This window comes from Erpetoichthys calabaricus, chromosome 6, assembly GCF_900747795.2.
Source record: "Erpetoichthys calabaricus chromosome 6, fErpCal1.3, whole genome shotgun sequence".
Taxonomy (NCBI): domain Eukaryota; kingdom Metazoa; phylum Chordata; class Cladistia; order Polypteriformes; family Polypteridae; genus Erpetoichthys; species Erpetoichthys calabaricus.
Window position 1 is genome coordinate 53,960,542 of NC_041399.2, and position 27,090 is coordinate 53,987,631.

Genomic DNA, 27,090 nt, shown 5'->3' on the forward strand with positions numbered 1-27,090 from the left:
ACTGAGAAAAGCCAAATAGAGACTGAAAGGCCATTTCTCTGAATGTGAGATTTAAGGTGATAATGTGTAGGTAAACAGTTTTATTAAACTGTGTTAATTGAAGGTTTTGTTTTCAAGACTAATTTTATTATTAAACTAATTTTGTCAATTTCATGCATTTTGGTGTTGCTTGAACAAACATGGGGGTGATCTTTGGCGCTAGGGAAAGCTAAAAATGTCTTTTAAGGCAATTAAGTGTTCATGTTTTGAAAATTCAACTTATAATGGGGTTTTCAGGAGCAGACTATCTTTAAAAAGCTAGGAAGTCTGTATTCTGCTTTTAGATCGTATAGTTTAAATGCTGCCCTCAGGTGTCAGATACTACAAAGTGGCAATGCAGCTTAAATTTCCCCCAAAAAACAATTTGCAAAACTCACAATTAATAAGACAATTCATTTGAAACACTTAATGTAAATTAATCAGACAACAATTAAATACCTGAACAGGTGTCATGCCAAGTTCATGGCCTGCTCGGCCCTGGGCAATCTTGGACAAATCATTTACCAATCTTTCAAATATATTAGCGGCATTCAAGTCACAATCATAGTTAACATAAATGTCCACCACACTCTGGGCATCTGAAATAAAGGAAAAAAAAACTTGATATGCAAATCCTTGTAAAAATGAATAAATCTTTTAAAAAATATGAACTGGCCTACCAGCACATATTCTTGTTAATGTCTGAATAACCATCCATTTATGGTCAAAAGAACTTGTAGATGTCTCCAGAATATATAGAAAGATTTCTCTGAAGAACACCTGGAGAGAGAATTACAAGAGGAAAAATATAAGGATAAAAGGAAGTAACATATACATTGCACACTGTCATACAAAACATGCAGCTCAAAATGTGCTGCAAAAATGCAGAAAAAAACAAATCAAAAATAACAAATTAAATATAAAAAATAAATACAAAATAAAGACGTCAATATTACAGATACACAAGTAAACAACAGAAATGTAAAATCCTTAAACACTAGTTAAATTGCTAAACTCATTTTTTAAGTCTCTAATGATTATAAAGAAATGTTGAATGGTATACAGTAGACACCCGCGAAGTCGCGGTTCAGAGTTCGCAGCCTAAGTCATTCGCAGATTTTTCCTTAGAACCTATCTAATAATTATTAGCGGCAACCGCAATATCCTTCGCAATTTGTATGGCTTTTTTTCATGGCAATACTGTAATGTAGAGAGAATAGGAAGCAACTGTAGCGGAAATGCGACTTGGGATGGTGAAAGTAGCCAATAGAATTTGAAACTGCGACTCCCAGCAGTCCCTGCAGTGGCTCTGATTGGTCTTCTGCTGAGAGTACTGGGGCTATTGGGGTCAAAGAATGTCAGCGCGGCTTTTACAAAGGGTGCCGGTGACCAAAAGCAAAAAAAAAAAAGTTTTTGTAATTTGTGTTTCAAGTTCCTGTCTCTCTGCTTGTCTTCTGTTGGGTTACCTGTACTTACTCGTTTTGTCCTGGATCGTTTCGTGTTTGGCGTCTGCATTGCCTGCCTGTGTACATGAGGACTGTAAGTGGCTTCATGGCCATCCTGCAAAGAAAGAAGTGCTCCTGAACCTGTCTTCACCATTTCAGGAACTAGCGGTAGGAGTATCTTTACATTCTCATTCAACGTGCGGATCTCTAAACTATCTATTTTCATCATTACATTTCACCCGTTGCCATTTTTCATGATTTACTGTGTGTGTTTTGTTGGTGCTTTGTTGTATTTAATGTGTATTTTACTTTTGAAAGAGACATGTTTGTTTGTTTGAAGTGTTTGAATAAAGTTCCTGTCTCTACAATCTCCTGTGTTTCTGTGCAATTCTGTGACACAAGCGTGACACACTGCAGTCTCACTGTCTCTGGGATTGAGACAGCGTCAGCGTTTACCTCTGTGTGTTTGCGTGTTGCCAGTTCAAGTGCAGTTGGCTCGGTGATTTACTTGATTTCTTCCATGGCATCAGTTGCACCTTGTACATATTGTTCCAGTAGTTTTTTAAATAATTTTAACAGTTCATTAGCAGTGTGTAAAATGATCAATGTTGCAGTAATTGTGATGCTCTTTGCATGGAAAAAAAATGTGCTCTATTAAAATTTCACTTTTTCTTTGTGAATTGTGACGTTTACTTAAAGTGCAGCAAAAAAGTATTTGGCATTCAGGGATGCATTAACCCCCAAGTATGTGACAATTTAAGGGTTAAAGCCCCAAGATGCCGTTGAAATGCCCTGCACCTTCTAAGGCTTCTGGCAATGAAAACACGCTTGCATGAACTACAGTACACATAGCGGTAACATTGCTAGTTTACATTCTAGAACTGTGGGAGACATAGCAGTACAGTATACAGGTTTAACTTTACATTCTTTTTTTTTAGGTAATAAAGCATTTTGGGGGAATATTTAGGGTTTAAACTATAAAAATAAGCATTTTTTTTTAACCAAATCCAAAATTTGCGGTTTTTCCCAATTCACGGGTGCTCTGGCAAGCTGCTGGAGAGAAACAATAACTGCAGGGGTTTCAAAGCTTCTGGTTTCCACCCAGTTTGGCAGAATTTGGGCATTACACCAAACATACAGTAAATGTGCTAAAGTTGTATATTATTGTTATGATGCACTGTTCTACAATATTAAATGCTGTGGGACTCATTGAAAATTGTAGTATTCGCATTCCTACATCACAGATAGTTAGTTGCAGAGTACTTGATGGCAGGGGCTCAAGGTGAAAATGAAATGAAGACTTCTAAAGAAACAAAACTGAAGGAGGGGTACCAATGTATGTGGGAGGCATATGAAAAGGTTAGTGGAGGACTGTTTAAACTATGGATTTGAATGTTGGGTGTAACAAAGTATAGCACTGGCCATGTTTATAACTTTACATAAAGGTACAGACATCAGTACAAATTAAAACTATACAAATAACATGAATAATACATTAAAAAATTGACTGCCTTAATGCTAGTAGTATCATTAATAAAACGAGTTGGAGTTACAGTAAATATATAGTGGCATGTAATTATGATACTGTATTGTAGCAATAACACAAACCTGGCTTAAATACTAGAGATGGGGAGTGTATAACAAATGGTTCAACTTTTTATTTAAATAAAGATATGCAAAACTGAAAAAGGGGCTTGAGAAGGTTATCATTTATGTAAAGCAGAATTTGAATATATGTCTCATTCAACTAGAAGATGAATGACAGCTTAGTGAGGATGTTTAGATTGAACTAGGAAGCAGTAGTTGATACAGGCCAGATTTTGGGAGTGTGCCATTTATAAAGTGGAAAGTGTAGAGGGGAATATTATAGGCATTGGGTAGCCTTAGAAATAGCAGATGTCACAAGAACAGAAGTTTTTAGATGCAATTAGCAGCTGTTTTTTTTTTTCTTAAAATCAAATTATATTAGAGCCCCAATGAAAGGGTAAACCAGTCTAGATTTAATATGTGGTAATAATCAGGATAGAATACAGAAGGTTGATTTAGTGTCCATAATAGAGTTGAGAGTTCTTTATTAATTTTACCTTTAGTAAGGCAAAATTTTGATCAGAGGCTGCAAAGTCTAAAAAACGTAAACAGGGATAATCTTTTAAGCATGGGGCAGTCTGGCAGAGTAGTGGATTTAAAACCATTTTACATAAAAAACAGCACAAGTTCATCACGAAATTTAAAAGAAGTAATAAATTAAAGAGAACTCAGTAGCAAAGAAATAAGCTGCAAAAGAGGTTGCAAAGGAAAAAAATTTTGCAAATAACTCCAAAACCAGTCATAGGGCTTATGAGTAAGCAAATGTAAGGTACTACACGTAGGAAGCAAAAATGTTAGACCTAGATACATGATTGAATGCTTATACTTGAAAATACAATTCATATGAAGAACCTAGGAGTCACAGTGGACACGTCACTTTATATGTCCTGACAATGAATGTATGTGTGGATGGATGGATGGATACTTTATTGATCCCCCAAGGGGAAATTATACCACAAAAACTATTTTTTGTTGCATGCTACATACCTCATGTAGCTTGTAGTGTTGAAAGAGAAAAAAACTTAATCTCATGTGTTCATGCAGAAAGAACATAACAAGGTTCATGATAGAATGGGACCCAATGGTGACCCAACACTGGACAACCGCAAACACTATCAAAAACATCCAAAGGAAATTCTCAGATCACTCATTTCGCATAATCCACAAAAAGTCACCCAGTCATATGTTCACAATGTGCAAAATGCATACATTTTTTTTGCTAAAGTATTGTTAAATAAATGACTCCGGAAAATAAAAGTAGTCCACAAACAGGAAGCCCCTTCACTGAGGGCCACACTTTTAGACTGAACATAGGACTATTGACCAGTAAATAAGAAGGAGAGTCAGATGGTAAAGAGTTTTACTTTAGGGACTTTCAAAACTTGACTCAATGTTATTTTGGACAAATTAGGCTAATTAGTCTAGGTCATGTGAGCTATGTTGAACTAAACAACCTGTTAATCATCAAAACTATTTACAGAGAAGAATGTTTACCTCAATTTGCATCTTGAGATGAGTCTTGAAGTTTGAGAGCAAAGTAAGGAATATGGAGAGAGACAGTTCAAACACTTCTGGGACAGAAGAAACTCCATTTTTTGACAAGGCAACACACAAGTATTGTTTTATAGCATTTATAAACATTTCATTTGTCCTAAAAATAGGTCCTGCATTTTGAAGAATTGAAAGCAGCAGCTGGAGTGACAGAACCTTTGATCGCAATTCGTGTGACCTGAAACATGAAGGAGCAGGCAATTAACATACTTAACAACAAAATAACATTGTCATATTTATTTTTTTTGCATGCTTGTTTGTTTTTAAAACCAAACCTGCTGATTCTTCATACTACACAAGATCCATCCATCCATCCTCTTCCGCTTATCCAAGGTCGGGTCGCGGGGGCAGCAGCTTGAGCAGAGATGCCCAGACTTCCCTCTCCCTGGCCACTTCTTCTAGCTCTTCCGGGAGAATCCCAAGGCGTTCCCAGGCCAGCCGGGAGACATAGTCCCTCCAGCGTGTCCTGGGTCTTCCCCGGGGCCTCCTCCCGGTTGGACGTGCCCGGAACACCTCACCAGGGAGGCGTCCAGGAGGCATCCTGATCAGATGCCCGAGCCATCTCATCTGACTCCTCTCGATGCGGAGGAGTAGCGGCTCTACTCTGAGCCCCTCCCGGATGACTGAGCTTCTCACCCTATCTTTAAGGTGACTGAGCTTCTCACCCTCCTTGAACCGACACCTTACCATGGTGGAGGGGTTTGCGTGTCCCAATGCCCCTCCTCGAACCGACACCTTACCGTGGTGGAGGGGTTTGCGTGTCCCAATGATCCTAGGAGCTCTGTTGTCCGGGGCTTTATGCCCCTGGTAGGGCCACCCAAGGCAAACTGGTTCTAGGTGAGGGATGAGACAAAGTGCGGTTCAACAGACCTCCTATGACGAATAAAAAATTTGGACGGCGTTTTCCCTCGCCCGGGACGCGGGTCACCGGGGCCCCCCTCTGGAGCCAGGCCTGGAGGTTGGACTCGATGGCGAGCGCCTGGTGGCTGGGCTTGCACCCATGGGGCTCGGCCGGGCACAGCCCGAAGAGGCAACGTGAGTCCCCCTTCCCATGGGCTCACCACCTATGGGAGGGGCCAAGGAGGTCGAGTGCAGTGTGAGTTGGGTGGTGGCCGAAGGCGGGGACCTTGGCGGTCCGATCCTCGGCTACAGAAGCTGGCTCTTGGGACTACACAAGATACACATCGATTTTACTAAAAAGACCAAAGCTGTAAGAATACTTCACTACAGATGACTAGTAACACTAGAATTACCAGAGTCTACGAAAAAACTCGTAGATCCGGCCCACCTTAAAACCATTCGCACCTCTCCGCCAGCGTCCTTTGTCCTCTAAATGTGCCGATAAAAACAAGCTGCAAGCAGCTGGCTATTCCATCCCCCCACCGACTTAGAACGTGCACGAGCATCTCCCAGCTCATGCCTTGATTGATTATCTGGGAGTGAAGTGGAGTTTTAGAGTGGAAATAATAGATCGTTATTTGGAACACACGCATTTCATGTGTGTTCCGTTTCTACAGTAATCTGTGTAAACACATTGTTAAAACAGAAACTTTTCCATATTTTAGTAATAAATGTTACAAAATGTAGGCATAAACTATAGAATGTGTGAAGCAGCATGAAGTCCAAACATCAAATAAACACTTTCACAAAAGGATCAAGAACAATACAACAGCTTCCGTGGCGTAGCGGTAAGATTTGCTGTCTCAGAGCGCAGCAGGTTTACTTCCATCAGAGACCTAAGTTCGATTCCCCGCTGAGGAGAAAGTGTTCTTTTTTTTTTTTTTTTTTTTTAACCTCAAACGAACATAAAATTTATGAATTGGTATGTACTGTCAGTTAATGAGATTGTTATATTTTCATGTGGGATGCTCCTTTTAAAATATTTTTTAACAATTGAGACTGCAATTAACATGAACAAGTGTCCTTATAACTGTTATTTTTAAGATCCATAACACACAGACAGACAGACAGAGCACTGCGTAATTGAGAGTCAGACAGGCAGAAAAGTTACTACATATATAAACAAACAGGGAAGGCACATGTACTGAAAGAAAAAAAAAGATCAACATGTGCGTTGATCCTGCTGCACTGAATAAGCTCACATGCTCTAACATCCCCCCCCCATCTGACTCTAAGCAACAGCGCAAGTACAGATGCAAACCAAGTGTATGTGTGTACTGTATAATATTAACAAAAAGAGCAGCTTACTACTGAAAAAAGCAACTATAAGAGTGAGTGGAGATTGAACCGGGGACTCTTGATCACACTTGGTTTGCGCCTGTACTTGCGCTGTTTCTTGGGAGTCAGATCGGGGGTGGGGGGAAGGGGGGGGGGGGGGGGGTGTTAGAGCGTGTGAGCTTATTCAGTGCTGCAGGATCAATGCACACGTTGATCTTTTTTTTCCTTTCAGTAATAGCGGCAACATAAATCCACACCCGATCTGACTCTGTTCGTTTTCAAATAATATTGCATTAGTGTGATGATGTTTTCACATATATTGTCTCTTTCTTTCAGGTGTGTAATAGGAACCACAGCATAGAGAGAAGTGTGTACATTGTAACAGGTACACACGTTGTAAATGTTGGAAAGACTATCCTTGCGTGTGTGTGTGAACAGTTAACATTTGAATCTGATGATTGCATATAGTGTTGAACTTACTGCTCTGTACTATTCTATCCTCTGCATGCCCTGGAGTACAAAAGAAACAGCATACAGCAACATGTGGGGACTGGCAAGATCGGGGAAAAAAAACACGCAGTCACTGATTACAAACCGCAAGATGTTATGCGAATGAATATGAATAATATGAATAATGTTGCATCCGTGCCACAAAGTTTTACGAAATGTACTATACAGGTCATAAAACGAATAATTCCAAATATCATATATACCTACGTCTGTGTTTTTTTGACATCATACACCATAAGGTGCACACTAATTCAGCATGAGCAGGAACACTCAATAAAACTGAATAAAAAAAAAAATCAAGTGACGGTGAGATACGAAGAAGGCAGATTCGCCAGCATTTGTGTGTCAGCTTTTATCCCTCCAGATAAGGGAATGTGCAGTTTCATTGTCTCAAAACATCACTCACATCTCCAGTTATTCCATTTCAAATGAAAAATAACAGCGTCAGATCCCTGGGGGCGGAAGTATGTATTGTCATCGTGATTTAGAGAGAATAAAAGTTTAAAAAACGGTAACTTTTACCAGCCCTATAAATGCACACCGTGTGTTACAGACGCAAACCAAATGTATGTGTGTACTGTATAATATTAACAAAAGGAGCAGCTCACTACTGAAAACGGCAAATATAGGAGTGAGTGGGGATTGAACCGGGGACTCTTGATTACAAGTCAGCAAATCTTACCGCTATGCCAATGAAGCTGCTGTCTATTCCTTGAATCTTTTGTGAAAGTGTTTACTTGATCTTTGGACTTCAGGCTTCATACATTATATAGTTTATGCCTACATTTTATCATTTACTACTAAAATATGAAAAACGTTTCTATTTTAAAAATGTGTTTACACAGATTACTGTAGAAACAGAACACAAATGAAGTGTGTGTGTTTCAAATAGCAATCTATTATTTCCACTCAAACTCCAGCACTTCAGTCACTCCCAGACAATCAAACAAGGCATGAGCTGGAAAAACTTAGTGAACGTTCTGCGGCGGTGGGGGATGGAATAGCCGGCTGCTTGCTGCTCCTGTTAATTGGCACATTTAGAAGACAAAGGAGAGGTGAGAACGGTTTTAAGGTGGGCCGGATCTACGAGTTTTTTCGTAGACTCTGGTAATTCTAGTGTTAACTTATGTTTCTCACTGAACAAATGTGTCTCAAATTATTTTTGTCAGCTATTTTAGTTCAATGCTTTTTTGAACTTATAATACAATATGTTTTACCAGTTCTATGTAAAACATAATATACTTTTTCAGAGTCTCCAGATACTGTATGTACTCACTGTACATACATAGTTTGTGTCCAGGCTAGGGATAATACAAATAAAACACACATCCAAATAAATTACCTGAGATTCTGTTTTTAATAATTCTGATTATGTACGGGTTAGTGTTTCCATGGTCTCTTGTAAATCCAGTGTGGTGGTTACATCTATAGAGAATCTGGGCAGTCTATCTCAACAGTCCACCAGAAGAAAACAGATACTAAATGGTACATGAGGTGGTTATTAAAAGCTACAACATCATGACTTTTTAAATATTCTGACATTTATGGAAGTTTCAGATATTACACCATTTCTCTACTTTTGTATAACATCATGCATTGGAATGAAGATGTTTTTAATTTTGATTTGATATACAATGGAACCTCGGTTCACAACCATAATTCGTTCCAAAACTCTGGTCGTAAACCGATTTGGTCGTGAACCGAAGCAATTTCCCCCATAGGATTGTATGTAAATACAATTTATCCATTCCAGACCATATGAACTGTATGTAAATATATATATTTTTTAAGTTTTTAAAAACTTAACATAGTTAACAAACATAGTTAATTAAACCATAGAATGCACAGCGTAATAGTAAACTAATGTAAAAACATTGAATAACACTGAGAAAACCTTGAACAACAGAGAAAACTAACACTGCAATAGCTGGCGCTACAGCGCTACCAACCGTTGGCTAAAAGCACTTTTTTTTAATGAGTTTTAAGCACAGGGAAAAAAAATGAACATTTGAAAAAATCTGTAATTTAATAAACCACCAACAAAAGTAACATTGCAACAATGCACGCTACGAACCAATCGCTGTAAACAGAAGTGAAAACAAAATCAAGCCCAGTGCATTCTTTAACTGCCTTCTCTACCTTATGAGTCCAACCCTCTCTCTCGAGCTGCCTGTGTGTGTGCGCGGCTCTCTCTTGCGCTGTCTGTGTGTGTGCGCAGCTCTCTCTCGCGCTGCCTGTGTGTGTGCATCTGTCTCTCTTGCTCTGCCTGTGTGTGTGCGCGGCTCTCCCTCGCGCTGCCTGTGTGTGTGCGCGGCTCTCCCTCGGGCTGCCTGTATTTGTGCGCGGCTCTCTCTCGCGCTGCCTGTGTGTGTGCGTCTGTCTCTCTCGCACTGCCTGTGTGTGTGCATCTGTCTCTCTCGCGCTGCTTCTGTGTGTGCGCGTCTGTCTCTCTCGTGCTGCCTCTGTGTGTGCGCGTCTGTCTCTCTCGCGCTGCCTCTGTGTGTGCGCGTCTGTCTCTCTCGCGCTGCCTCTGTGTGTGCGCGTCTGTCTCTCTCGCGCTGCCTCTGTGTGTGTGTGTGTGTGTGTGTCGAGCGCTCTCTCGCTCTCTCTCTTGCTCGCTGCACAGGAAATGCACAGGGAGAGACTGAACATGTACAAACTGAAAGGGAAACTGGCTTGTTTGTATACCAAGTGTGTGGTCGTGAACTGAGGCAAAAGTTTGGCGATATTTTTGGTCGTAAACCGATTTGTACGTGTACCGAGAGAGACGTTCATGAACCGAGGTTCCACTGTACTTTGTTAATCCCCGAGAGGAAATTGTCTGTTTACATGACCTTTGGGAGTCAGAGAGCAGGGTCAGCCAGTGTACAGAGCCCCTGGAGCAATTTTCTGAATAAGGGATTTGCTCAATGGCCCAGCAGAATAGGTTCCATTCTGTCAGTAATAGGATTTAAACCGGCAACCTTCCACATACCAACAGTGGTCCTTAGCCACAGAGCTACCACTCTGCTGGGTGCCGAGACTGATATTAAACAACTTTATATGATGTTTGTGTGCTTCTTTTTTGAGTGACTTATTCACTACAAGGTAACTTACAAACCTAACAAAAGCAGTCTGTGAGACTCATTAAAAAGAAGAAAAAATATTTATATTAGTTCAAGGGAATGTCTGAATTTGACTAGAAACACGTTACAATAAAACTGAACTTCAATTTCAACAACTTAATAAACATCACAGAAAGACCAAGAGATTGTGATGTTGCACATATGATTCCGTTCTCTCCATAGATAAAGAAACCTCCATGAACTTCCAGACAATGCCTCAAACATATTAATTGCTGGGCGGCACGGTGGCGCAGTGGGTAGCGCTGCTGCCTCGCAGTTGGGAGACCTGGGGACCTGGGTTCGCTTCCTGGGTCCTCCCTGCGTGGAGTTTGCATGTTCTCCCCGTGTCTGCGTGGGTTTCCTCCGGGTGCTCCGGTTTCCTCCCACAGTCCAAAGACATGCAGGTTAGGTGGATTGGCAATTCTAAATTGGCCCTAGTGTGTGCTTGGTGTGTGGGTGTGTTTGTGTGTGTCCTGCGGTGGGTTGGCACCCTGCCCGGGATTGGTTCCTGCCTTGTGCCCTGTATTGGCTGGGATTGGCTCCAGCAGACCCCCATGACCCTGTGTTTGGATTCAGCAGTTTGGAAAATGGATGGATGGATATTAATTGCTTTATATCACCTACTGCATGTGGCTTTGAGCAGCCTCCTGCCAAGGATTGGTACCAGAGGACGTTTTTTATAAAGCTTGCGAACTCACAAAAAGAGGCTTGAAATGTGTGTTTGCAACTTTCCACGGATAGGTTTTCATTTATAAATTCCATCATGACAGGAGAACGTGTGGATATTTATGGCTACTCACGGACACATACATACACAACATTTCGGAGAAACTTGGAAAAAAGGACTCTTACAATCAAGTAGAGAAATGCAGCTAAACCAGATAAATGATGGCTTGCATGCACAACAAATCATATCACTGTTATTATTATGTTCATGGACATGACGAACATATTACACCTAAAAACAATGAATATGATGCACTGAATGTATTTTAGTTCCCATTTAAACAGTGCCATTTGTCAGGAATATCTTGGCCAAGCTACACTCCATCATTCCTGCTGTACTAAAAGCTATTAACCAACCAGCGAGGCACTACATTCAGTTTTCATATGGTGTGGGTGCACATACATAAAACATAGCATTATTTTGTCAATATAAAAGGAATTTTGCAGCAGTATACATTTCTCTTAACATAAGCGACTTGAGCTTATGGGTGCTATATAAATAAAATGTGTGATTATTACTATTATTAATGCAATTTGAGCACTATACTGCACTCATATTACAATAAGGGAACCTAGGGAGAATGAAGCTGCTTTTGTTAACCATAAGCTGTTATACTCCATTAATACACAAGTCATCTGTGACACCATGAGGTGGCTGAGAAACATTGTGTTGCCATGGCATGGGTCAGCCTGTGATTCATTTATTTTGAAGCAAAGTAGCTTTGGCAGATGTGATGGTGCTGTACCACTGTAGCTGGCATTTTGGTTAGGTAACTGGCTGAACCCTTAGTGTTCTGCATGGCCTGTACTCTTCATTGTAGCAGCAATCACATCATGATATGTGCCAAGTGATAGCGGCTACCCGCTCAGACGCTGGCGCCATACACCTCTTCTTGAATACCACGCATGATCTTATGCTTTCAGTTGTGGAGCGCAACCAGATATTCTTGAATGCAGGTAGCAGGGACTTGACATGTAACAATATTCAAAACTGTATGATCCTCCTTTCGATCCAACCAGTTTTCTTATAAACTAAACCAATGCTTATCCATTTCACACACAGTCTCTGTCTTAGTTTGGCTGCTAAGTTGCCACACGCTGCCTAAAGCAATGCGATAAAAATTATTTGGGATGTGTTTTTTTTTTTTTCCCTTTTCCCTTTAATTGGAAAACACATAGTTCTAGATTCACTTGGGACCTTTTAAGGAGTAAAGTATAATAATTTTTTTTTAACATAACAATATTAAGCAAACAATGATTTAGCTTAACAATGTTTTTTTACATAAAGACATACATTTATATGTAACTGGAGCACAGGCAAATCAATGGATTTGGTAATACACATTACCAACACATTAGCAAATTCTGATCAAGGAAACTTAAAGTACAGTATGTCCCAATGACAGCAGTACGATTTCAGGCAACACACAACAATAGGTATTCTATAATATAATGTTATAATCTTTACTTTGAATTTCTGCCAACTGACCACTGTGCAGGTCAGTAAAATGATTTTTGGTATCCAATACATTTCATAATTTTAGCAGAACTGAAATCAAGCAAGTGTAAAAATTAAGGATAGATAATTTAATTTGTTTAATTTAGCTACTTTGTTTTTTCCATACTCATATTTTTCTCTTTACACATAGTGGCACTTTTATTAGATTTGATATATGGTGTAATGGGTTTGACAATTTCTTCAGTCTAATTCTTTTATCTCTGGCACTTTAGTTCTATTCTCCACACACCTACCATGTAGTTACTTCTTTTTCCAAATAAGTAATGAGCTTAATTAAGCTGGTAGTGAGTAACCAAGGGGGAAAAAGACACATACTTTATTACACAACAGAATCAAAGAAATACTGCATAAGTAAACACAATATCTTTAATGAAAGGAAAAGATTAACTAAAAAATGCATACTTCCAAAGCAGTGCTGATGCTAGGCATCTTATCATAAATGTACATTTTCCTACCCAGTATAGCTGGTTGTTATGATAGATATTGCTTTAGGATAAAGGATAAAGCATCATTATGTCCATTTATGATATCTTAATGGATAAATTCAGTATTTTTCAAGTCAAAATTATTTTTTCACAAACATGATATATATGCATTTGCCATGCAAAATTGTGTTCTACACAGCCAGTGTTGCCGTTTTATAATAGAGACTTCAGAGGCACAGGAGAAAAGGAAAACAAAACCCTAGAAACTTACATCAGTTTTTCAAGTCAAGACAGTTGTCGAGCACTGATTCAGATTCAGCCATTTTAAAAGACAACAGACTATGCAAACCAGTTCAGCACTCGTCTTCTTCTGTAATAATCTTTACAACCACCAGGATGTAGTTTCCTTTCGAAAGACCAAATCACAGTAAACCGTTCAAAGAGTGTTTGGTTCCATTTAAATTTACTTTCAGTATTTTTGAGATAACTCACACAAGCAAACAGAAAACTTATCCTTACCTACAGAAAAATAATACCAGGATATGTGATCAAATGATTATTTCCAGATCCCTGTTATTGTCACAAATCTGCATCAGAAACACAGAATTCATGCTTTCTTATATCAAAACTTTTGCAGCTTCTTTAGAAAGTTTTAAGGGCTTTTTCTAGTGGTGTCTTGTGCCTCATAAGGCTGTGAAATTTTTTTTTTTTTTTTTTTTTTAAATTTACAGAAAATTGTTACATTTAGAACACAATTTTGTGTAGCAAATGTACAGTATATGCCATGTTTGTGAAAAAAAAAAACTGACCGTAAAAATGCTGAAATGATCCATTAAGATATCATAAATGGACATACTGATGCCTCTTTCTGGGGTTCTACACTGGAAAAGGCAGATACAGCCCTTTACTATATACAGACAAGGTTATCTTTTTTGTTAGCTGTTGGTTGCTTGGATCAATTTATGAATTAAAACAATTTTCTACAATTGTCCCACTCTGGCAAATAGTAGTTTCTATCAGAGGATTGCCTACCTAAAAATAAACGGTGTGAAAATGCCTGCATGTTTATCCCAAATTAGTATTAATGTAAAACCAGTTTCAAAATTGAAATATCTTACTTTGGGTCTGGTGGTCCATCTGACAATGGTTTCATAGAAAGTTTGCAAAGTGAACGAAACACTAAAAAGGCATCCTTCTGTAGTATATGGGAAAATTTAGCACCTGGAGATGGCCCTGTTGTGATTCCAGATTCCTATGAAAAAAAAACACATGCTATAAAAATGCTGACCATTGACATTATTTGGGGTAAAATTCTTTTTTTTTTTTTTAAACAAAACCTCTGTTCCGAATGTATGTAACATTCACTTATTCATATTTAGATATGTGCCCTATGTCTAAAGATTTCACTTATTTAAAAAGAAATGTAAAATAACTGTAAAAATGTATTTGCATAACGGTACATACCATTATTCTAATGAATTCTTCACTATTTAATTGTAAAACTGCTACTGTTTAAACATAATAAGATTCTAGCTATACTAACTGAACACTTGACAGACAAGTTAGGGAAAAACACATACCTGAGTATCATTGGAAGAAACGGACAGTCTATCATCTGGGAGGGAAGGAGTATAGCTGGCAGATATGGGTGTCCCTGGAATTCCATTTGCATGAACATTTTCACTGTCACTGCCTAATCCAGTTTCATCTTCCAGGGCTCCACTTGTACTCCCTATACTTTCAGTTGCACTGGGACACTCTATAGAATCTGCATTAGTGAACATTTAAAAAATATAACACGGTCAAATAAAAGGCTACAGTTTCACATTTATCTTATAAAGTTGCTTAGTGTTGTTTAAATAACATCCATATATTCCAAAAGGAGACTCTGTCCATATGCAGCTCTTAATGCAACAGTTGCAGTATCAATGATAACTAAGACTCTTGAGATCTTTTAAGTTCAAAATGCACTTTTTAACAGAAATAAAAGTTCAATTTATCATTTTGTTTAGTGAGAGGTAATGTAATTAACATATAATGCATGCAGCACTGAAAAAATGTTTAAATTACCTCCAACAACAGTATTAACTACTTCCTGCAGGATTCTATGGACAATTTCCTGTGCCTTTTCTTCATAATCTCCATCCTCATTCACCTCTATATGGTCTTTACATAAACCTTGAAAAGAAAACATATATTTAATAATATTCTTCTTTAATAAATTCAAGAATTTTCTAAAACCACTTATTTCAATAAAGAGTGGCAGAAGCCAGAACCTAGGCAGCACTAGATTGAAGGCCAGAATCAACCACTGACTGAGTGACCTATCATATGACACACTCATATCCATAAATGGTCAATTTAGAACAGACATCTTCGCAAATTCCAAAATTTGGACACGTGGGAAGAAACCAAAATAAAAGATAAAACTCAGGCTGACACAAGTAGGAAGATATTCTTACTTTTCATTTAACATGCAAAAATAATTTACACTACAAGTACATTTATATTATCATAAAACATTTGAAACAGCAAACACACTTTTTATGCATCTTTAAAAAATTTAGAAAAAAAAAATTTTATCTTATCAATACTTAACTGTGTATAGGCAACGGCAAAATTACAAATTTCCAAACTACTATTACATGCATCAGTAGAATGTCCCTTTAAAATTTAACTATACATGCTATCTTCCTTTTGAAGAAAGTCAGCTGTATACGTGTTGTGCTCAGCTACAAATATTAAAGAACTTTTAAGTCAGGAGCCCTGATATATTTCACAATAATCAAAAAAAATACAAGATAAGAAATTAATTTAATCTGTAACTTACTTTCAAGCCACACAAGTACACAATGCAACTTTAATATAAATATTACTCTCTGAATGCTAATTAAAAGGAAATACTAATTAATGTTACTATCATTTTCACACTTTCACATTAGTAGATGAACACATTAAATTAAAAAAATTAAATATTATTTTCTCTTGTTTAGTAATTAATTTAATTTTTCAATTATTTATTTTTAACAATTTTATCTAAAACTCCATGCATTTACTTAACCTGTTTTCTGCAGTACAAAGTAGAAGCAACTGAAACATGTCAAGAACCAAATGCAGAGAGGAGGCATGTCCGCTGCAGGGCATGCACAAGCACACACCAGCATTCACACAAAATGTAAGTTTGATTTTTCCCAAACAACCTAACTGTATGTCTTGTGGACTGCAGTTTTTTCAGTGTCCAGGGTTGTTCACCATCTTGAAAATTTGGAGTAATTTCCATTTCAAATATACTGTTTCTACATCCATCAACAGAATTTCCTAGTTATCTGTAGGCTCACTCTGTATATCATATCAAATGCTTTCTCACTTTATTAGTTCTGAAATGTGTGTAATATAAAACATTTACTGTATGCACAGTATAAACTCAGCTCAATGATCTGATTATATTGTTACTCTCTAAATCAGAAAAGGAGACAGCTTATCCTATACTTCAGTTCTTTTTAATGTTATGCTGTTTTCCATTTACTTCTCAAATGGGGATGTCAGAGCTGGTAAAACATTCAGAAAATCAACATGGATTTGTCCAAGAAAACCTCTGTTGTGCTTGCTCCGGAAGGAAGGAAGGAAGGAAGGAAGGAAGGATAGATGGATGGATGGATGGATGGATGGATACTTTATTAATCCCCAAGGGGGAATTCACATACTCCAGCAGCAGCATATGTAGTAACATGTCCACAGACAGACAATGGACAGTACTGTGTGTACAACTAATTTAATGAGACACAAATAGACAGAATTACCAATAAACAGTATAAAACTACAGCTTTCATTAAAGTTGGTGATATATGGCACCATTTTGGATTGATGTCATTACATGAGGTTGGAAAAATTCAGGCTTGACAAACCAGCCCTGATTTTCTGAGTGGACATCCAGACTTAAGGGGGCGTTACAGTGGAAAACACTGACAAGGAACTCAGAAATTCCAACTTCCCACTTAAAATGGAATGCAGCATTATTTACTACATTATTACCAAGTTTATCCTGGTAATTATGAGCACTGTTTTTTTATTTTATTTTTTTATTTTTTAAAAATTGGTTAGCAGCTGTCCTGCGGTGGGTTGGCACCCTGCCCAGGATTGGTTTCTGCCTTGTGCCCTGTGTTGGCTGGGATTGGCTCCAGCAGACCCCCGTGACCCTGTGTTCAGATTCAGCGGGTTGGAAAATGGATGGATAGATGGATGGTTAGCAGCTGTGTCTATTGTTATTGTTCAGATTACAAAGCATATCTGAAAGAACACATGTTGTACATGACTTGCAGCCACCATATAATTTCTCTACTACTTGTATAAATATGTATATTACTGTAATTTATCTTAAGAAATGCACTGGAACCTGTGCTATAAAGATTTACTTTCAGCTGCTGCTGTCGCTTGATCTGCTTCAGTCTGTTCATTTTCAATGGTGCAGAGATCCAGTCCATTTTCTGGCTCGATGTCTCCTTGGATACTCTTATCTACTTCATTTGTATGGTGATCTGCCTCCCCATTTTGATCTTGAGGTAGCTGTTTACCCGACTGCTCTTTAAGCTGCCTTAGCTGTGGAGAGTCAGGCTCATGCTGGCTAACGGGAGAATGCTGTAAATGTTGCTGTCGATGTCTCTCTTTCTCCATTTGCTTGGCTTCCTGAAGCTTGAAGGAAGAAAAAGAAAGAATAATAGTAATTTTTGAGGGATGCTAATTAAAGAAAGCTTGCCCACCTGCTTACAAATACTACAGAATTGTTAAGGACAAAATTTAAACCAAAACACTTGTCATAGCATATTATACACTCAGCTGAACACTCAAGAACATCACAAATGAAGCAACTGCATCAGCCAAATACACAAATATAATTCAATAAAAAATAACAGAGATAAAACAAAGAGAAACCAAACATATAAAAGACAAGATATATTATAAAAATAGTAAAACTGTAAATATGACTCAATCTAATATTTTAAACTAAGTAATTTTTCTATGGTTTTAACAAAAAAAAGATATTTATCTGGTAGGCTAAATCTAATTTCACATAGAAAAAATATTTTAAGACATAAACGGTTTAAAGTATTTGGGATATGTTCAACTAATTGATTTTTGCCAAACCTTATGCATTTACTATACCTTACCTTCATTTGAAGAACACAGTGAAAAATAAAAAGTAAAAATTAACCCAGGTGGTATAAGAATAAACATAGATGTTCTCAGAAAAAAAGTTTAAAATCAGAAAAATCCAGAAAAGCCTCAAGTACAGTATGTTGTATAAACTAGCATTCAAGACAGAACACTGTTAAATTTGAAATTGAACACACCATCATCTAAGCACTGTATGATGGATAATGCCCAAATTAACTTCCAAAATATATCTCATGTTTCAGGGGATCACAACAAGAGAAATGGCAGAAAGATTTTTAAACATTAAAGGTATGATCGACAGAACTCAGATGCTAACCAATACCCTAAAAATTGATCAAATAAGCTATTAAAAATATAATGACTGCATGGTTTTATATCAGAAAATGCTGAAATAATGCATGAAATATTATACACACAAACACACACACAATCAGATACATACATACAATTATTTCTTAAAACTATAGCGTGGTAGAAAGTGAATGGGTGGTAATGCCACTGTCTGTAATTATTTCTATGCAATGTTGCTATTTATCTAAAGGTCAAGTGGAAAGGAAAAAAAAACAAAACTCTATCTTGCTCAGAATCTCAGTGCTTTTCATTTGATCACTAATTTTGCACAATCTCACATTTTAAGGGTGTTACAATGCATACTAGTAAGGTACAAGTGGAAACACAAATAACCAAATTCAACTCCATCAGCAAAACAAATGTGTGAAGCACATTGCAAAATCACATTATTAAAAAAAAAGAAAAACATTAAGATAACAGACTTACTATATCCATTAAATTGTAATCTGTTCTCAAATTATTTCAAATTATGCATATTTCTAGATAGATAGATAGATAGATAGATAGATAGATAGATAGATAGATAGATAGATAGATAGATAGATAGATAGATAGATAGAGATACTTTATTAATCCCAAGGGGAAATTCACATACTCCAGCATCAGCATACTGATAAAAAACAATATTAAATTAAAGAGTGATAAAATGCAGGTATAATACACAGTAACTTTGTATAATGTTAACGTTTACCCCCCCGGGTGGAATTGAAGAGTCGCATAGTGTGGGGGAGGAACGATCTCCTCAGTCTGCCAGTGGAGCAGGACAGTGACAGAAGTCTGTCGTTGAAGCTGCTCCTCTGTCTGGAGATGATACTGTTCAGTGGATGCAGTGGATTCTCCATGACTGACAGGAGCCTGCTCAGCGCCCGTAGCTCTATCACAGATGTCAAACTGTCCAGCTCCGTGCCTACAATAGAGCCTGCCTTCCTCACCAGTTTGTCCAGGCATGAGGCGTCCCTCTTTATGCTGCCTACCCAGCAGACCACCGCGTAGAAGAGGGCGCACCCCACAACTGTTTGATAGAACATTTGCAGCATCTTATTGCAGATGTTTAAGGACGCCAGCCTTCTAAGGAAGTATAGTCGGCTGTGTCCTCTCTTGCACAGAGCACCAGTATTGGTAGTCCAGTCCAATGTATCATCCAGCTGCACTCCCAAGTATTTATAGGTCTGCACCCTCTGTATACAGTCACCTCTGATGATCACGGGGTCCATGAGGGGCCTGGTCCTCCTAAAATCCACCACCAGCTCCTTGGTTTTGCTGGTGTTCAGTTGTAGGTGGTTTGAGTCGCACCATTTAACAAAGTCCTTGATTAGGTTCCTATACTCATCCTCCTGCCCACTCCTGATGCAGCCCTCGATAGCAGTGTCGTCAGCAAACTTTTGCACGTGGCAGGACTCTGAGTTGTATTAGAAGTCCAATGGATGTATATAGGCTGAACAGGACCGGAGAAAGCACAGTCCCCTGCGGCACTCCTGTGCTGCTGACCACAATGTCAGACCTGCAGTTCCCGAGACACACATACTGACGTCTGTCTGTAAGATAGTCCACGATCCATGCCACCAGGTATGAATCTACTCCCATCTCTGTCAGCTTGTCCCTAAAGAACAGAGGTTGGATGGTGTTGAAGGCACTAGAGAAGTCCAGAGACATAATTCATACTGCACCACTGCCTCTGTCCAAGTGGGAGAGGGATTGGTGTAGCATGTAGATGATGGCATCCTCCGCTCTCACCTTCTCCTGGTATGCGAACTGCAGAGGTTTGAGGGCGTGGCGGACCTGTGGCCTCAGGTGGTGAAGCAGCAGCCGCTCCATGGTCTTCTTAACATGTGACGTCAGGGCGAAAGGCCTGAAGTCATTCAGCTCACTAGGACGTGATACCTTTGGGACTGGGGTGATGCAAGATGTTTTCCAAAGCCTCGGGACTCTCCCCTGTTCCAGGCTCAGGTTGAAGATACGCTGTAGAGGACTCCCCAGTTCCAACGCACAGGCTTTCAGCAGTCGTGGCAATACTCCATCTGGACCCACTGCTTTGCTGGCACGAAGTCTCCTCAGCTCTCTGCTTACCTGGGCTGCTTTAATTGTGGGTGGGGGGAAACTCTCTCCTATGCTGGTATCAGCAGAAGGATGGGTGGAGGGTGCAGTACTCCGAGGTGAGGGTGAGAGTGGGTTAGGGTGGTCAAACCTGTTAAAGAAGTTGTTCATCAGGTTTGCTCTCTCCACGTCTCTCTCGATGGTGGCACCCCGCTTTGAGCTGCAGCCAGTGATGATCTTCATCCCATCCCATACTTCCTTCATGCTGTTATTCTGCAACTTCTGCTCCAGCTTTCTCCTGTACTGCTCCTTCGCCGCACTGAGCTGGACTTGAAGTTCCTTCTGCATGCGCTTGAGCTAATGCTGATCACCAACTTTAAAAGCCCTTTTCTTCTGGTTCAAAAGGCCCTTGATGTCACTTGTAATCCATTGCTTGTTGTTAGCATAGCAGCATACTGTTCTTACTGGAACTACAATGTCCATACAGAAGTTGACGTAGTCAGTAGTGTAGTCAATGTTCTCACTATATGATCCCTGCAGGATATCCCAGTCCGTAGTTCCAAAGCAGTCTCTCAGAGCCTGCTCTGCCTCAGGAGACCACTTCCTGAATGAGCGTGTGGTTGTAGGTAGCTCCCTCACTCTTGGTTTGTAGTGAGGCTGAAGCAGAACCAGGTTATGATCTGCTTTCCCAAGCGCAGGCAGCAGGGTGGCGCTGTATGCGTCTTTAACGTTTGCATACAGTAGGTCAATAGTCCTATTTCCCCGGGTGTTACAATCCACATACTGGGAGAAGGCAGGTAATGTTTTGTCCAGCGTCACATGGTTGAAGTCTCCAGAGATTAGCACAAGTGCCTCAGGGTGCTTTGTTTGTAGTTTTGCAACAGCGGGGTGGATGATGTCACACACTAGCTCCACGTCCGCCCGAGGAGGGATGTAAACAATAACAACAATGACGTGTCCAAACTGTCTGGGCAAGTAATAGGGACGCAGACTTACGGCCAACAGTTCGATGTTCCTGCAGCAAGTGGAGATTTTGACGTTTACATGTCCAGAGTTGCACCACCTTGAATTCACATAAAGAGCGAGTCCTCCTCCTTTCCGCTTCCCGCAAGTATCTGCATCTCTGTCCGCTCAAACTATGCTAAACCCGGGTAGCTCCACGTTAGCATCTGGGATGTTAGTTGTACGCCACGTTGCACAAAAATACAACAAACTGCATTCTCTGTAGGTCCTGACATTTTTCACCAGCGCAGCCAGTTCGTTGATCATATTTTGTAGTGAGTTCACATTTCCCAGGATCACCGAAGGCTTGTATCGCCACCTCCTTGTTAGTCGCTTAGCCTTTACCTTAGCGCCAGCTCTGCTGCCATGATACGACCTTCTTACCTAGTCAGGTAAATAGGGAACCACACTGGCAGGGGCCTTTGTTCTCAGCACTTGAAGTTGACTACCTGAATAGACGAGTCTCGGCTTGTAAAAATCCTTGTCCAAGTAGTAAAAAGTGTCCAGGAAACGAGTCCACATAAAAGAAAGTGGTAGGAGTGATCAGAGAAGTAGAGAAAAAGGTAGAAATATAAAGTCATACACGGAGCTGCTGGAAAGGCTGCCACTCGCGGCGGTGCCTGAGTCAGTATCTACTCAGAACTGTCTGCTAAAATATGTTTTCTCTACTGTTAATTAAATGTGTATATACACACACTCACACTTTTACTTTGGGTTTTTTTAGGTGGCACTGTATTTAGCAATACTGCCACATAGACCCAGGATTCTGGATTTTAATTTTTAAGGTCAGTCACTGTTTGTGTACAGTTTCCACATTTCCTAAATTTCTATGTGGGCGTTCCTCTTGGTATTTCAGTTTTCCTCACAAATCCACCACAAAGACATGCAGGTCAGTTTAACTGGTAATTCAAATTGGTTCTCAAAGAGGCAGACTTGATGTGTGTGTGTGTGTGTGTGTGTGTGTGTATATATATATATGTACGGATCCTATGACTGACTGACACTTTGGTCCAGGATGGCTCTCTGCCTTTCAACCAGTACCGCCAATACAGATTATGAACCAAGCCCCTAAACTGAATAAAGCGTATTTTAACAGTGAAATTATGCAGGAGCACTACTTGTGTTTAGTACAAGGTAGATTCCCAGTACATCAATGCCAACTCTGTCAAAAGCAGTTCGAGTTATATGGGAAGACAAGAACTTTTTTGTAATTTAATGCCGATCCATTTGAACCTTAACAAACACAATTTAGCAGTCTAGGGCTTATCTTGGTCACATGTGATGTATTTGGAGCAAATGTTAGACGAATTAGTGGCTCATCATTTATGTTTTTCTGCATCCGCTTTACAAGCTTCTATTTCTAACAAAGTCACTAGTGTAAATTCCATGTTTAAAGGGAATCAATCAAACAGCATGACAGAACCATACAAGGATAATTGTTTTTATCTTACTGCCACAAAAGAACCAAAACCTAATGTATTCTTCATCTTTTATTTCCTTATTAATAGCTTTAAAAAGCTAAAGATTATAACATGATTAATTAACCTTTTAGAAAAGATTTGGACAGCACAGTTCACATATTATGTTGTGTGTTTCTTTAGAGCCATAAGCCCAACATAGCATCAGCTTTCAAATTACTACCAGCATAAGGAGGTTTACTGTAGCTAAAAAAATTTTTGTGCCCTTGAACTTAATGTTTACAGCTCATTTTTTATTCAGCCTATACACTCACCATTATAGTACCTTCCAAAACACGATTTAAATTAAACAGTAATTTGTACATTTTCCTGTAGACTATCTACACATCTACTGAATGCAAAGCATAAAGGCAAATTTTTCAGAAGATGTATATGTTCCATTAGCATATCATACGAAAAGCTGAATTAATACAATGCACATGACAAGATGAGTGAAACAAGCTTACACATTCACATTCACATTCATAGCAATGAACAAATGAATGAATGAATATGTACACTATACCACATCACAATAAAAGGCACAAAGGCTGTAGTTATGTAACTGGCCATGCAACCTAAATTGGTCTTAAACTCATTCTTACAACCATGCAACATGCAAACAATGAACTTGTGCCGCTGTCTATTGTGCTATTTCCTTTATTATCTTGAACAGCATATTTATTATCTATAGTAATTTTACGTCAATGACCGATCTTCACCAACTTAAAACATGTTGAAAGTCAAATTCTAGTAACCCTAGAATTTGCATCTTATTATACCCATTAACATTTAAAAGCTGCAAGTCACCTTTCAGCAAAAAAGATTTATTTTAAAAATAAAACATTCACGTCACAAACAATGCCTTCTTTGCATGAAATGTCAAAATTTAAATCCAACCTTAACTTTCACTTTTATAAGCTGGTATTGACTACACAGCACTCTTGGGATTAAAGCAGTGCAGTTCATTAAGAGACTAATCTATCTAGTGCATAAGGTATACTGCATTTTAAACCACAAAGCTACCGGTATCTCTAGGAGAGAGTAAACTTTGCAAGCAATAAAGCAACAGCAAACTGATTTAAGCAGATTTCAGTGATATTAGCACTGTTACCCTTTAATAGAGTCAAGCCAAAGCAAACAGAACTATTTCACTATTCAAGCAATAGAAAGTCAGCCCATAACATTTTACCTGTCTTTCTTTTTTTCTTGATGCCAATGAACATGAAATCCTGTAATCTGTGAGCTATACATTAGGAAAAAAGCTGTTATTAACAGCAACACATTCCTTGCCACCTTTGGCAATTCAATTGCACAAAAACTACTTACTGCTTGGTTTTCCATACGAGCAAATATGACATTCAACATCTGAGTAAGTGTAGCTTTTGCTGTGGTTTGATTGATGAGGTTCTTGCTGGCCAGATAAATATTGTAGCATGTTCTTACAGCTTGCAATACTGTCCCTTCATGAATTTCTATCTGTTGAGAAGTTACGGCTGTCAGTAAAGCCTAGGAAACAAAGAAATATATTTAGAATGACTGAACAAAAAGAGCACAATGATATTTGTTATTAGTAGCAGAACAAAATCTGCACATTGATATTTGTTGCCAGTAGCAGCCTTACATTTATTATAAAACTAAATAATTACATTTTAACATTAAGTTTTCAGCCTTGATTTTAGCCTAAAACAAGAAATACTTCAGTTTTTATTGTGTGTTTTTCACATCCAAATAATTAAAAGTTAAACATGTGCTGCAGGACAATTTGATTTTATTTTGCTTGTTTTATGCTGTCTTTTTGATAGCAGCCATTACTAGATGTAGACATGATGAACCTCCAACAGGTAGTGTCTCTTTGGGATCCACATGCAGAGAGTTTCAGTAACAAGTTATGCGTATACATAAGGTACTAGACAGGTGATTTCCAGATAATAAAATATGCAAAATCTGCTATGCTAAGTCTACTTATAAAATAATTACGTTAAACACTTATATAATAGTCTATGCTCAGTTGCACTGTCTATTATGCCAAACTGGGGTATATATTTTGTGGGGAGAGGAAATAAGGTACATGCCTTTAAAATGTTTCCTGTTTAATTACAAATGCAAGAAGCAGCAATATATCCCATCAATTTATATTGTCAATTTTAGGGTCACAGCATATGAGGTCTCACCTGCCAATATTCAACACAAGGCAGTATCAAATGGAGGTCTGGACAACCAAACCACTGCAAGGAATACTATTAGAAAACTATTCCACTAGTACAATGTTTTCTTAAAATGTTGTACAAATACATTTCCTGATTATAAAAAATACTCGATAATAGTCTTAACTTAAAGATCATGTACAGTGGATTCAAAAAGTATTCAGACCCCTTCACTAACCCTAATCTCTCACACTTAAATTTTAATTTCATACATTTGCAATTTTTGCTAATCAATATTATACCACCTCATAACAACAAAGTGACAAAAATATTTTTAGAAAAGTTTGCAAACTTATTTAAAATCATAAGGTGAAATCTTTCATTCATATTAAGCATTCAGACCTTAATTCAGGTAGAAGCCTCTTTGGCAGCTACAAGCCTTTGCATACCTGGATTTGGTCAATTTATCCTATTATTTTCAGGCAGATCCACTCAAGTTCAATTAGATGGGATGGTAAGCATCTGCAAACTGCCATCTTCATGTTTCATTGGGGTTTAAGTCTGGTCTTTGGATGGGCCGCTCAAGGACAGTTGGAGTTTTATCTTGAAAACCACTCAAGAGTTGTCTCGCCTGTTTGCTTTGGGATACTTCCTCACGCTATCAGTGTCTTTTAAATGCCATTTGGAGAAACACCAGGGGCCTCATGTATACAGTGCATCCGGAAAGTATTCACAGCGCATCACTTTTTCCACATTTTGTTATGTTATAGCCTTATTCCAAAATGGATTAAATTCATTTTTTTCCTCAGAATTCTACACACAACACCCCATAATGACAACGTGAAAAAAGTTTACTTGAGGTTTTTGCAAATTTATTAAAAATAAAAAAACTGAGAAATCACATGTACATAAGTATTTACAGCCTTTGCTCAATACTTTGTCGATGCACCTTTGGCAGCAATTACAGGCTCAAGTCTTTTTGAATATGATACCACAAGCTTGGCACACCTATCCTTGGCCAGTTTCGCCCATTCTTCTTTGCAGCATCTCTCAAGCTCCATCAGGTTGGATGGGAAGCGTTGGTGCACAGCCATTTTAAGATCTCTCCAGAGATGTTCAATCGGATTCAAGTCTGGGCTCTGGCTGAGGCACTCAAGGACATTCACAGAGTTGTCCTGAAGCCACTCCTTTGATATCTTACCTGTGTGCTTAGGGTCATTGTCCTGCTGAAAGATGAACCGTCACCCCAGTTTGAGGTCAAGAGCGCTCTGGAGCAGGTTTTCATTCAGGATGTCTCTGTACATTGCTGCAGTCATCTTTCCCTTAATCCTGACTAGTCTCCCAGTCCCTGCCGCTGAAAAACATCCCCACAGCATGATGCTGCCACCACCATGCTTCACTGTAGGGATGGTATTGGCCTGGTGATGAGCAGTGCCAGGTTTCCTCCAAACGTGACGCCTGGCATTCACACCAAAGAGTTCAATCTTTGTCTCATCAGACCAGAGAATTTTCTTTCTCATGGTCTGAGAGTCCTTCAGGTGCCTTTTGGCAAACTCCAGGCGGGCTGCCATGTGCCTTTTACTAAGAAGTGGCTTCCGTCTGGCCACTCTACCGTACAGGCCTGATTGGTGGATTGCTGCAGAGATGGTTGTCCTTCTGGAAGGTTCTCCTCTCTCCACAGAGGACCTCTGGAGCAATGACAGAGTGACCATCGGGTTCTTGGTCACCTCCCTGACTAAGGCCCTTCTCCCCCGATCACTCAATTTAGATGGCCGGCCAGCTCAAGGAAGAGTCCTGGTGGTTTCGAACTTCTTCCACTTACGGATGATGGAGGCCACTGTGCTCATTGGGACCTTCAAAGCAG

General features: G+C 39.0%; 1 protein-coding gene across 2 annotated transcripts in view; it reads right to left on the reverse strand.

Annotated features, from left to right (window-relative positions):
- The window catches only part of arfgef1 (ADP-ribosylation factor guanine nucleotide-exchange factor 1 (brefeldin A-inhibited)), a 221,967-nt gene that overhangs the window by 63,944 nt on the left and 130,933 nt on the right, over positions 1 to 27,090 (reverse strand). Inside the window, exons 5-13 of one of the 2 annotated variants that reach the window (XM_028803600.2) lie at positions 24,409 to 24,588; positions 24,272 to 24,325; positions 17,476 to 17,752; positions 15,134 to 15,241; positions 14,644 to 14,831; positions 14,182 to 14,315; positions 4,545 to 4,779; positions 699 to 798; positions 478 to 617 (exon numbers count right to left, since the gene is read on the reverse strand). In XM_028803600.2, coding sequence (XP_028659433.1) covers positions 478 to 617; positions 699 to 798; positions 4,545 to 4,779; positions 14,182 to 14,315; positions 14,644 to 14,831; positions 15,134 to 15,241; positions 17,476 to 17,752; positions 24,272 to 24,325; positions 24,409 to 24,588 — 1,416 coding nt within the window. The remainder of the gene's footprint in view (positions 1 to 477; positions 618 to 698; positions 799 to 4,544; positions 4,780 to 14,181; positions 14,316 to 14,643; positions 14,832 to 15,133; positions 15,242 to 17,475; positions 17,753 to 24,271; positions 24,326 to 24,408; positions 24,589 to 27,090) is intronic. The other variant, XM_028803601.2, reaches the window with a different exon arrangement.